At 32.1% G+C, this 14,530-nt stretch overlaps 1 protein-coding gene across 2 annotated transcripts in view; it reads right to left on the reverse strand.

The window, feature by feature from the left end:
• Positions 1 to 14,530, reverse strand: part of LOC148309752 (zwei Ig domain protein zig-8-like) — a 111,099-nt gene that overhangs the window by 41,373 nt on the left and 55,196 nt on the right. For both annotated transcript variants that reach the window (XM_088259437.1, XM_088259438.1), the window contains exon 3: positions 14,154 to 14,364. In XM_088259437.1, coding sequence (XP_088115563.1) covers positions 14,154 to 14,364 — 211 coding nt within the window. The remainder of the gene's footprint in view (positions 1 to 14,153; positions 14,365 to 14,530) is intronic.

The following is a 14,530-nucleotide window of genomic DNA, read 5'->3' on the forward strand; positions in this document are numbered from 1 at the left end:
TTAGAGAAAGAAAGAAAGAGGGATCTTTTTTTGTATTGTATTAAAAGAAATGTACTTGTATTTATTTTGTATTGAGAAATATAAAAGAATTTAAAATAAAGAGAAAATAAAATATAATAAAACTTTTATGTGTAATGTGGTGAAGGTTATAAGGAGTGGCGCAAAATTAGTCACCCTATCGGAAGATGTTATAATTTTTGTAAATGACTTCTTACGTCAATCATATTTGACATTTATGAACTAAACAGCTGCAGTATACAAACAATTTTATAAAATGGGTACAAATGTATATCAACACTGGCGGCAGCCACTTGCCGGATACAAAATTTGCCACTTAACTAACAAAAAATTAAAGTTCATGTAAAGATTTCCACTACGCGGAATCTTTTTTTTTGTAAATTTTTTTTTCAAAAATATAATTGGAAAATAAACTTGGAAGGACGCCCTGTACTAAAAATGGAAAATAATTAACTATTATATATTCAATCTAAAAAAAAATATTTTAACCAACTCTATATATAAGACCCTTAGTAAAAAAAAGTATATAAAAAAGAATTTCGTCGCAGAATGTTGGAAAAAAGGATTGAAAATGTCTTTATCAAATTGGAGTCCTTCGTGAAAGCGAAGTCACCCATTATATTAACTGGTCCTTGTATCGTTTTGTCACAACCTCTTCAACTATAAACTCGGTATAGAATATTATTGAATGGAGCACGCGTGGCTACGTTGCCTTTCACGAGCTCAAAGGACAACTTCGCCATAACATCTTACGTCTTCCTCTAATGGCCATATGGTCCTTTTAGATCTGAGACTATTCATTCAATCTCCTTGAAGCACAACACAGCCCTTTTATACTCTACACCGAACCGAAAAATAAAAACCTGTTTTAAAGAAAGTGATTTAACATTTTACTTACTTAGTGGGCACTCCCTACTACGAAAAAAACACATGTCCTATCCGCGTTATTTTAAATCTACTTTCTTCCATTTTGTTCGTATTTCTTAAATGTATAATGTACATAAAACCTTATACCTTCCCTGCGACAAACTTTTCTTTTGAGCAAATTCTTTTCAATATCTCCCAATAGTTCTTTACAGTAGACTCGGTATTTACCAATATTAAAATTGGATTCCTAAATAGACCTCTGGGTTAATCTTATATCTTTATAGTTATATATAAAGTGTAAATAAATTTGACGTTACTTCAATGTTCCTATTTCTAGAGACTTTGATATTTAGAGACCGATTGTCAATCTATTTTTTATGGGGATAATGTTGAAAATGAAAATCAAATATTTATTTGAGTTTCCCGAATCCCGAAAAGATGAATAAATAGACAATATATTCTACATATGTAGATATAGATATTGACTTCTTCGTAGCTCAGTTGAATGGCATTGATGTGACAGAGCTGTGGTTTCAACAAGATGGCGCAACATGCCACACGACGGGTGCCACCATCAATTTATTTCGGGAAATTTTAATTTGTATACCTCTAAAAACAACAACCTATATTTACACATACGAGTACAAACACATATAGTTTTTCAATTTACTTATACTAGTGTCTATTGCTTAATTATTACTTCTTTACCAGTGATACACAACTTTTACGCTACATTGCTTTATATAAATAATTTAGGGTTCTACAAATTAATTTTAAACAATGTCTTTTGATATCTCAACAGAGACAAAGAAATTTATATAGTCTTACGAATTGCCAAAAGCTTTTTTTTATAATTTTTCCAGTCGGCAGTTCAAAAACTCTTCCATCATGTGTCAAACTAACCTGTCACACAAAATATACACAATCTTCAAAAATCATGGATAGAATGGTGAATTTAGAAAAATATATAAATTGATCTCTAAAACCAGCCAAAGACAGATTGTAAGCTTTGTATATTTACTTGTTTAGCCTACCCCGTCTGTTAAGTGTAACTAATGTAATTACACTGAATAAAATGATGTCATTATTTTTGTTATAAAATGGAAAATTACAACAAAAAATTGCTCAAATTTTTAAGCAAATTAAAAACGAGTACTTCTTGAAATAAATAAATAAATATTTCGAAATTAGTTTACAAAACTGTTTATAAACGTAATCTCAAAATTATTGATTTAATATCGTTTTAAAGTTTTGTGGAAAATAAACTAAATTAAATAGATATCCGTAATATTGAAACAGTGTTTCACACTGTTTCAATATTACGAAATTAATTGGATTTCAAAATAAACAAAATGATCCGTATCATTTTGGAGTTGAACACAGACAGAGGCGAAATTGGAAGCTTAATAAAAATAAGGAATATTGACATTGAAACTGGTAAAAAGAATATTGGTGAAGTAACAGAGCTTGGGGCAGTGTCCCGGGAAAGAGACATGTCCTGCGAGTAATCATTACGAGTTACGAGCATCTCGGGGTGAGTAGATGGAGGCGCTTTTCAAAGATAAAGGCCTTCCATAAATAATATTCCCAAACTTTCCCAATACGTGCCCCGCCGACTTTGTAAATAGTCGACCTATTTACGTCCCGTTTTCGAGTAGTTGAGGTTCTGTTATTAAAAATATGTCACCGGCGATACGTTACCTACAGTGTGACTATTTCGCGGAAACTTCGCCGGCTGTTGCTGTACATGGTGTCCCAAAAGTCATGGAATGAATTTGTTTTTTGCTGCACCCCTACTGATCATATAATCAGTAGTAAATCGGTAGTAAAAAGTAAATGTTTAACGAAAAATGGATAGGTTTTATCACAAAGTGACTGTCGAATCAATTAATGAAAATAAATGAATTGTCCTGTGTTCGGGAAATCTTTATTTGTGAATCCATTGATTTTTATCTAAGATTAAATATAAAATGTGATTAATAAAAAAAATAAACACTTGTATTTTAACACTTATTGAATTTAATTTCATTACACACTAGTTTTGAAAACTACAGTTGCTTTCATTGACAGGTGATTTAAGTTTTACTATTCATCTGTTGATGAAAACAACTCTTATTTTCAACTAGTCGTGTATAATGAAATAAAACTCAATAAGTGGTTTTATACAAGTGATTCATTTTTAAAAGAATCAACATGTCATTCCACAAAATCAATGTCGAAACAATAAATGATTTAAATTGTGATTGCTTCATCTAGTTAGTTTAACAATTCGTACCGGTTTTGTTCATTAATTTTCCTTAGAGAGATAAAAATTTCCCAACTTTTGGGACACACCTGTATTTCGGGATTTTGATTTGGAAAACTATTTCATTCCGACCCTCCGCACTTTCCGCCGATCGACGCCATTTTGGGACGTCACATGGCGAGAATATTTTACAAGTTTTTCAACGCGGAAACTTTGAATAAAGAGTCGGAGCAGCTACGTGGCGTTGGATTATAATATATACAAGTGCCTCGGTAAATATTTATTGCCGCGGACCTTCGTCTGGAACTTTGCTCACGACAAAACTTCGCCTGACACGTTTGATAGAATACAAAGTTAACGATAAACGGGATAAAGGACTTTAAAAGGTGCTTGACGCACACCATTCAACTAATTTTCTTACATCTCATCTGTGAGGCAATTAATGTTCTCGAAAGTTTTCTTATTTTCGAGCTTTGAAGTCGCGAATTTATTCCCTTGACTGAGTTAGATTAAACGTCGTGTAAATGTTTTTTTTCGTATTGAAATGTATGAATTTGACATTTCAATTAGAAGGACGAATTTTGACCGAAAGCTTGTACATAATGTTGTCTAGGCCCTGAGGGGAAAAACATCTAAATATTTTCATAAGGCTATTTAAAATATTAATTCTATTACTTGGAAGACAATTTCCTGTTTACAATTAGTTTATTTTGAATATAATTTGGTACTCGTATTTTTCACTCTTCTCCGTCTTCATAGTATAGTGCTCAGCGTGTTCGGTTACCGAGCTAGAAGTCCTGGGATCTACTCCCAGGAGAGTCGAAATAAATTAACAAAAAAGTGATTTTTCACATCAAATATTTACTTAATATTACCCTGAATTTTATATTACCTGAATCGTAATAGGGCTGATCACCTTTTCCTCGTATTTTTAACGATCAAGATAACACTGCTTATATTATTCATTACACACGACTAGATTTATCGGGACTAGTCGTGTGTAATGAAATAAAACTTGTTAAGTGGTGTAATGCAAATGTTTATTTTTTTAAATATAGATAATTAACATTCCTTTTAAAATAATTAGTTCCAAAGGAATTCTCTTGTTTAAACTTATTTTATATAATTTGTTGGCAAATTTCTTGAAATAAACTTATAGTATAAGTCCGCCTCAAGACACCGAGTCTGATAACTTACACAAGTAGCAATAAAACACTATAGTTGTAAACCACTGACAAACATACAAAGTTTATCCATCAAGCTGAGAGAAACCATAATGAAACATACTGTGACTCGTCTCCTTTATTATCTGTTAACTAGAACAAAACACGAGTTAGGTGTGTTTCACTTTATACCTGTACTTTATCTCTTTTTTACCTTCTAAAAACAAATAAAAAAAATCACAACCCTAATCCGCACCCTAATGGTGCATAGGGCACTGCATCATATAAACGCAGTGTTATCTTGATTGTTAACGCATGAAGGAAAGGTGATCAGCCTTCCGCTTCAGGTACCAGTCCAGGGTAATATTGAATAAATATTACAGTGAAAAAAATCACTTTTATTTATTTGACTCCCCCTGGGAATAAAACCCGGGACCTCCAGAACAGTACCCGAGCGTGCTGACTATTACACTACGGAGGCGGACAAATAAATAAAAATAAACACATTAAAAATGTTTTCGACATAAGTTTTACTTGGTAAATATCACTTTTTCTTAATATCTATTTTGACACGTGTTTCGATGCATTTCGCATCATTTTTAATTACCGCATGTTTGAAAATGGTGTTTGAAAATAACGATATTTGATAACGATGCGGAATGCATCGATACACGTGTTACAATAGATTTTAATAAATAGTGGTATTTACCAAGTAAAAATTAAAATAAACAAGGATTGATTTTACCACAAAGTGACTGCCGAACCAATTAATGAATTGATAAAAAATATTTTTATGTATAAGTGGAGATGAAACATAAATTTGAGATCGAAATTTTATTGACAAAACTTTAAATATTGGTTTTGTAAAACAAATTACCATTTATGTCCTGTCACAGCAAAAAAGTATATTCTTTTAACACAGCATAACATGATTGCTCGAAAATAATTTTATGTTTATGTTTTTAAAGCATGTATTAATTTTTTATTTGTATAACAGCTGTTCACCTTTTCATCAGTATTTTAAACTATTTTACAAGAAAATTTAAGCGCAAGAAAAAATATTTAAATATAAAATAAAACACTTGTATAATACCACTTTTTGAGTTTAATTATGTAAACACAACTCGTTTTGAGAACGACAGATGTTTAGGAAATACATGTGTTGTATAATATAAATATATAATGCAATTACATAATGTTGATGAGAACATATGCAGTTCTCAAATTACTCGTGTTTGTGTATATTAATAAACTCAAAAAGTGGTCTTAAACAAGCGTTAAACTTGAATATTTATTTTCATGTAATTCCACCGTTAATTCAAGTTAATACCGAATCAATGCAAAATACACGATTAATGTTTATATAGGGTTAGAACATCTTGAGACAACTTCCCTGCAGAATTCTTATTAGTGAATTTTTTTAAAAAGAATAACCCCCCCCCCCCCATAGCTTCTTCTTTTACAGGCTTATCTGCAGGTAGGATCGTAATGATAGAGAAGGTAGATGTGAAAATGTGTCACAAACATCCAGACCAATTGAAAATAAATATTTCGTGAATTTATTTAGCAATTGGCGAGAATCAAACCCGTGGTGCCAGTTTCGCAGTCGAGCGTCTACCCAACTACGCCACGGCACCTAAGTACTTAATTCTAAGTCTGAGTACTTTTATCCTTCCAAATAGATTTTTTGTAGAATATGTTACTGGTACTAATTCTTGTATAAATAACTACTCATTTATGTATTTCTACGTGATAAATCCTAATATGATTGTTTGCATTCTCTTTGATTTTTCATTTCAAAGTTCCTGAAAAATATTAAATATTCAATGAAATAAAAGTAAAACTTTCTAAAATAAGCGTGTTCAATCAAATGCGTACAAAAGCGGAATATATACAAATGTTACGATGTCAATTACTGCTATCAACAGTTAACAAATGTACATATATTATCAGATAAAAGCAGGAGAGATTCGTGCGAATATCTGTGACACGAAGTACGATTAAAATATGTAGAATATCTCCAGGATTTAAATTGTTTCAAAAGTCACAAGACGGGAAAGTATGTTCGAGCAAGAGTTTATCCCGGGACAAGAGTACCTACAATATGTACAAGGATAGGCGAAGTTACAGGAAGAGGCATTATAACCGTTTTGCCTATCCCTTGAGAAAAGCGGAACGATGACGCAAGTGCGAGTACAGGCATCCTTCGCTTTCCGCGGTCTCGGTAATCCGCGATTAACGGACATTGCTTGTAAGTTTCTCAAAAAAAAGTTATTTTCTTCAGGTTTATCAAAACTCTATGAATGAATGCGAGCACTTGAAAGAAGTCCTATAATAATATAAGTATTTTTTACAACACTATCTCAAAACATGAGCGATGCAGACGATGTTGTGTCGAAAGAGGGGAGAGAATGATCAGTAGTGAGATTAGAGACGTAAAAGAAGAATCTTGAAAAATAATATAATTACAGGTACAGTTTTATTAGAATCATAAAGATTTAACTTGAATTTCATTAAAAGATTCAACTGTCACTGTGATCGATCTTAATTAAAATTTATTCGTGATATTTACTTGGTAAATATCACGAATTAATCTATCGTGATACGTGTTTTGGTGCATTCAGTATCAAATATCAAATGCCGTATGGAGTTACTATACATTTTTTTAAAAAAAATAATGGTTACTTTTATACATTTATGGAAAAAAATGGATAATTATTACATGTACATTCATGGATAATGGATAAAACTATTTATTACTGTATAAAAATGGATATTACTAGGCATTAATGGATTCTTTGAAAATGGATACAACTATTTATAAAAAGATAAAAAATGGATATTACTATACATTCATTGAAGTAGCATCAATGTACAGTTAGATAGAATCTTGAGAGTAAAACTGTGATTTCGGGTTCGTTTTTGTCAATAACGAAATTGGAAATTTAAGAAAAATTTGTTTAAAATTAATTATATGTACTTTCCCACTCCGAAATAAACCCTTAGATATTTATAAGAAGAAAATATCAATTATAACAATTTCTTTCTCGAAAGCTTCTAGTCTCACTACGCGCGGTTTCGTCATTCGCGCCGTATTACCGTTAGAGAGTAACCCCCTCAGAGAGGATTTTCCATGCTTACATAACATTTTCTCCTCTCCATTCTCTCATACATACTGATAAGCTCGTGAAAAAGCGGCTTTGCGGGTCACACATTTTTTATTGTTATTATAAATACTACTCTACAACTTCCTTTGTCCCGACACGATGTTAGCCATATTGTAACTTGGAAACTCGGTACATGTATTTTTAACTTTTTACCATCTCGTTATATAAAACCGAGCTTCACGTACGGATCGAACAGAAAGATAAACTTTGACAATTCAATTACAGGGTTTATCACCTATCATAGGCTGGTTAAGTGGTTAAGTGATCACTTTACATACGTGTAACATTCACCATTCTACCTGTTATTGACAACCACACTTCTCTTTTTTTAGTATTGAATTTGAATAGTGTGACTCGAGTTTGAGTAGTGTGGTTGTCAACCATGGGGTAAATGGTGAATATTAAACGTGTGTAAAGTGATCATTTAACCATCTTCTGACAGGTGATAAGCCCTGTTAATATCAAAACTTCCATATTCTTCTTCGTCCATGTTGAGGTATCAAAATGTAAATAACTTCAATTTATTCGACAGCCACATTGTGGTTATTAATATCTATCGATTTTCAATTTAAGTTTTACTTGGTAAATATTGTACTATTCTTTCTTAAAATCTGTTGTGACACGTGTGTCGATGCATTCCGCATCGTTTCCAAACGTGAGTGGAATGTATCGAAACACGTTTCATAATATATTTTATGAAATAGTGGTATTTACCAAGTAAAACATTAATTTTAAATGTTTATAAAAAATTCATAAAAAGAGAAACCCAGATTTGTAAACAAGTATTTGAACATTCTCAAAATATTGTGGACTGAAACTTGTTTATTTACCAGCGAATTCACAGGTATTGAAGGAATGAAAAGTGTATTTTCTGATCTTTCGAAGAAAATTGTTTTTGTATTTGTATTTGAAGTGGAGATCAAGTGATATTTCAAAAGATTTAGATGAATTATCTTACTGAACGAACTAGACGTGTAACTGATGGGTAGCTTTATTTTTTCAGTTACCAAATTGGGATGGCATTCGTTACTTTTTCTCAGCATAAATTCCTTTCCAACTTATGTTTTTGATGTCAAATTTTTAAATTATTAGGAGCTAGAAATACGCTATATACAGTCAATTTAGTTCACTAACTGGTGTGATAAGCTTTAATGATCGTATCCAATAACCGAATTGAATATTTTTTTTTTTGAGTCGATGTTTATTTAACACTAACCATTCTACCCATGATTGAAAACCACACCACGTCCTAGATATATATACACCGCAGGACAAAAAAATTTACGAGTTTACTTGCTACCGCACGCCTTGACTTTACTGAACTCTTTTTCTAAGAAATCCTTTATCGATACCTCTTTCTTTTGTTCAATAAATTAAAGACACTTTGTGTCACCTTTCTACAATATTTACATTTTAAAATGTCTCAACAATTTTGTTTTACCCGCGTTCGAGGGAACATAACACAACAATCATGGAAAGTGCAAAGCAAATGTCGATAGCGATAAAATCCAAAATAATCACACTGTCGCAACAAAACATATCTAATTGTAAAATATCTCGTCGAGTTGGGTATTCAGAAGGTGCAGTGAGGTTTTTATTAAAAAAATTCCAACAAACTGAATCCATAGAACGGAAAAAAGGAAGCGGATGGGGGCGCGCGACATCTGCCCGAGATGATCGCTTAATAAAAAAAATTGTTATGCGCGATCGATTTTTAACGGCACTCAAAATACACGCAGAGGTGCAGTCTACTAGCTAATCAACATTTTCAGTAAAAACAGTGTTCAGGCGGCAGTTGGAGCATGGTTTCCAAGCACGAAGTCCCGCAAAGAAACCATTACTGACGAACAAAATGCAGAAGGCTAGACTGGATTGGGCGAAGGAACACCAGAATTGGACCTTGGAGGATTGGTAAAATGTTATTTTCTCCGATGAATTAAAATTCAACCTTTTTGGTCCAGACGGCATAAAGATAGTTCGACGAAAACTTGGGGAAAAATACCATCCGTCGTGCGTCCCTCGAACCGTTAAACATTCACCCTACGTCATGATTTGGGGGTGCATGACAGCGTACGGTTTGGGACCTCTAAATTTTATACAGGGTACGATGAATGCCATCCAGTACAAAAAAGTGCTGAAAAACCATCTTATTCCAACAATCGAGGACATTACGCAGTATACCGCGGACCCGATTTTTCAGGACGATTTGGCGCCGTGCCATAGAGCCCGCACTGTGAGTACAAATATTTATTTTTTAATGCACTTTGTAGACCACTTGATAAATAATTTATTGTTTTTCTTACAGATCATTGAATACAAGGATAAAATTGGCTTAAAATCGTTGACGTGGCCCGGGAATAGTCCTGATTTGAACCCGATAGAAAATTTATGGGCGATTATGAAAAAAAAAGTTGGGAAAAAAAAATAAAAAAACATTGAGGAATTAAAAAAAAACTTGATTCAAGTTTAGGAAGAAGAAATAACATCAGAAATTTAAGATTCGCTTTACGCTTCGTTAAATAATAGAATTTTACATGTTATAAAAAATAAAGGTGAATTCACTAAGTATTAAATATTTTTAAATGTTATAAATATGTTTAAATGTAAAATACCTTAATTTAAAATAAAGCGATTAGAACCTTCTTCTTAAATATGAATAAAAAAATTACATGTCTTTTATTACTCCATCACAAACACTCGACCATAAATGAACCGTTATGGGTCTCTAAGGTTCGGATAATCTGATACCTGGTATATAATGGCAATTTCTAAGTACAATTCATGAGTAAGATCTTTCATTTTAACCTTGAAGTAACGAGTAGTCATCACATATGTTAAACAATACAAAAAAAACTAATTAAATATCAAGAATAATTCATTATGTGTCAATTTTAGTTTTTTTGAGGACTCGTAAATTTTTTTGTCCAGGGGTGTATATGTAAATCAATCTCGTAACACAGTACATGTGAGTACACAACAGCCATCTATATTGGATTTTTTTTTAAGTTTATTTTTTATCAATATTTATTATTTATTGCATCAGACACTAGATTATTTCTATTTACCCTACGGATAAGATGTCAATATTATAGGTATCTCAATTTGATATGAAACATCTGTCGTTCCTTTTTATATAAAAAAAGATAGGATACTATAAAATGCTTCAACAATTTCTCAATCGATGACTCTACAAGCAGCCATATTTCCAAACGTATCTTTAATCGTACCGACATGTGAAAGGTTCTGGGACCATTACATATATACAGGTTTCAGACTTAATGGAATATAGATGTAATCAATAATTGCCAGAATGATGAGCGTTACATAAGTGTATTAAATGCCAGGTCGTAAGCTCCTGGGATTTTTTATGTGAAATGTATTGATAACTATGTTTATGCAATACGTAACCAAATTTATCCAATAATTAGTTTGATTAGCTTTTCAGTAAATTTTTATAATGATTCAAATCCAATAACCGAATCAAGTAAAGGCTAATTTTAAATAAATCGTTATTTTTATTCGATTCCATGTCTAGTATGAACACAACGAAAATAAATTCAGCATGTTTTTTATTTCATTTTACGTCAAAGAATATTTTTTTACTGATAAAATCTTTAAGTAAAGCGAAAATTGAGTACCCATCTTTTTAAACAGAAGGGCCGGATGACAATTTCTGACGAACTTATAAAGTATATAAAATAACCAAGTCAGCCTTTCTTAACTACGATAAGAACTATGACGTTACTTTATATTATCTTTAGATTTATAAATAGGTACTCTTTGTAACTAAGTCTCATTGCGATCGAAGAAATTACGTAGAATTTTCTAGAGACAGTATCATGATATCGTTTTTAGATTTCGGTAAACCATTGTCTAGTGCAGTGGTCTTAAAAGTGGGGTTCGTAGAAAATCCTACAAGATACGCAAAATTTATCTTCAAAATACTGTATGTCCCCTTGCGCATACAAAATTATAACAGAAAACAAAATTTGAATTTTATTGGAGGATTCAAGCTAGATTTTTCCGAAATCAATTAACGAATTCTATCAAATTGTTCCCATTAAATTAAAATGCCTAAATTTCATGTACATATACTATATCGTTTTAAAAAATCTTGATTTTCCGTTCAAAAAAATACAAAATTTTTATTGGGTTCATATTGGTACAATTTATAATTATTTTCGTCATAAAAGTACGCGATAAAAAAAGTTTGGAGTTCACTGGTCTAGTGTACATAGTATTTTCATCCAAAATGACAAAATTGTTGGAAACAATAGAAGAACAAAATAACACGCTAGGGTTTTTCTTTTTTATTCATTTCTATAGAAATACAACCCACACTATGTGACATACCTAAATTGAAAGGTAATTTTTTCTTTACTTAATTCTGTACTCTCAAAGGTACAGAATTGAGTAACCTTCTTCAGAATGATCCGGTAAATATGTATAATATAAATTATGTTGATAGGTATTATATACTGTATTCTATTTCAATATTACTTATGTGGTATGTACAACTATTTTTTTAATCTATTAACACTCGTGTTTTGGTGCATTCTGTAGCATTTTCAAATACCGTGTTTGAATATATAATAGATACGGTGTTTGAAAATGATGCGGAATGCATCGAAACATGTGTCACAATAGCTTTTAAGGAATAGCGGTATTTCCCAAGTAAAATTCAAGTTAAAAATAGATGGATATTTCCACATAATGACTACTGAATCTATTAATGAAAGTATGTTTTATCTCTCAAATAAACTCGGAATACATATCTATTGACCTGACAGCTATGTTTATTTTGTATTTTGATTCATATATCCTTTCTTCGAATATAAACGACCTTTATATTTATGTCTGTAAATAAGGTAATGTTATATTATTTATGATAACAGGGACAGTTCTGCTTACAACTTTCCTTATTTGTCTTTCAGCACGTTTAGTATTGTGTATCAGACTGTCGGAAAGTTTTGTCATATTATTATAAACATGGATGCAGGTTTATGCAAATATAAACAGGAACAATTGTAGTATATTTACGTATCTCATAGGGGTATTCTTACTTTCTTTACTTTGAATATAATGTATAAGAATATAATTTTAATATAGTGTCATACATAAGACTACCTTACGCGTGTTTAGTGGTTAGAAAGATTGAAATATTAGAGGATACAGTGAATTTAAGATCCTGCAAAGACAATATATTTTTACATTCCTCTTCAAAGCACATCATTCTTCAGTAATTTCAACACTGTCCAAGCGGCAAGACTATAGAATGAATTACCACTTTATGTGAAAAATACACCATCTCTGAAAAATTACTATCTTTCCTTCTAACCCTACCTGTACACCATATTCTTCTTTCGTTTTCTCTACCTCTCCTCTCCTTAATTCCTTGCCTTATCCTACTTCCTTTGCTTTCCTTGTTTTCATCATTTTTCAATTCATTTTTAATAAATGTTGATCATTTTTCTTAATTCGTATTGCAATTAATTAATTGAGATTAAAGAGATTCCAACCTGTCCAAAAAGAAAAACGTATGAATCCTGCATACTCCCAGCGAATACATATGCATTAGAGACCATGACTCTGACAAAAAGAAGCGTAGAGAAGCTCAAATGCATAAAGCGATTCATGAAAAATTTCAATGCTAGGTTTTAACCTGAGATATAAAATAAAAAATGAAAAAATTAGGAACAGAACCCGAAAAGTGGATTCATGGATCGCGTAGCAAGACTCAAGTGGCAATGGGCGAGACATGTTGCAAGACAGGACCACATAAGATAGACCCCTGAAATCCTGAGATGGAGACCTTGGGAGAAAAAATAAGGCGTCGGAAGATCTCAAAAAGATGGTACGACGACATAGCCGCTGTGCGGGGTAGAAATTGGCTGCTAGCAGCAACAGACCGTAAAAATGGAAAGATACGGAAGAGGCCTTTATCCAGCACTAGAGGATGGACGATTGAAAATAATTTATTCTTTTTTTTCGATGATACTTCTGTCAAAACACTGTTTCACCACTAATATCAAAAGGCTGTATAAGGTTCTAACTTTAACTAGTTAAAATTACTATTTTGTTTTTGTTTGGTTTGGTTTGGCAACCGATCGAAGGGAATGGAAGGACACGGTAGAGGCCTACGCATGTCCAACACTAAGGACAGAAGGTTAAAAAAGAAGAAGGTTGCAATGAATTGTGCATAATTTTTTTTTAATCGATGATATTTCTGTAAAAGAACTATATATCACCACTAGTTTCAAACGGCTGTATAAGGGTCAAACATTGACCAGTATCATTATTTTATCTTTGATTGGTTTGAAGATAGAAATGTAATTTATATTCCTCATTTTGGTCCCAAAATGAGAAATAGAAATTACTCATCGGGAATATTTTATGTATATATGACTTATGTATGTAATATGTTTTGAAATAAATAAAATAAAATATTGCTTCTTGGATATAAGCCTGCCAATGTCCATTTATTATGTAATAAGTATATGAGTTAAAATAAATGAATGACGGATAACAATGTTTTATTTTATTTGATTTGAAATGGGTTTGACGTTTTGGAGTTAGGGAAATGAAAGGAAGGGTAAGAGGCCTATATTCAGCAGTGGAGGTCAGAGGGCTCATGAAGAAGAAGAAAAAGTGTAATACTGTATGAATACGAGCCTAGGTTGTTTTCTGTCTCACCAACAATGTTGAGGTTGACGAAGTAGCTCCTAACTGGCTGCGTGGAGACCTGGCACTCATACATGCCAGCATCTCTGAGCTGAGCCCACTTGATGTGCAGGACCCAATCGTCCGTCTCCTGGCGGTGCGTGGTCTGGAAGCGCTGGTCTGACGTGTATGTGTAGCTGCCAACAGTCAGGATGTGCAGGTCCCTGTGACGTATCCAAGACACCTGAAAAAATCCAGGAATCAAACAATCGAACAAAACTGAAAAAGGAACAAAAGTTTTAGATCGATGTTAAAATATTGTGAATGTTAGGAATATTCACAATATTATGAATGTTTTAAATTCTGTATCAAAATAACACACTTGTATAAGACCACTTTTCAAATGTATT

Source organism: Brachycentrus maculatus, unplaced genomic scaffold, assembly GCF_059751285.1.
Source record: "Brachycentrus maculatus isolate JH-2025_06_01 unplaced genomic scaffold, ASM5975128v1 h1tg000117l, whole genome shotgun sequence".
NCBI lineage: Eukaryota > Metazoa > Arthropoda > Insecta > Trichoptera > Brachycentridae > Brachycentrus > Brachycentrus maculatus.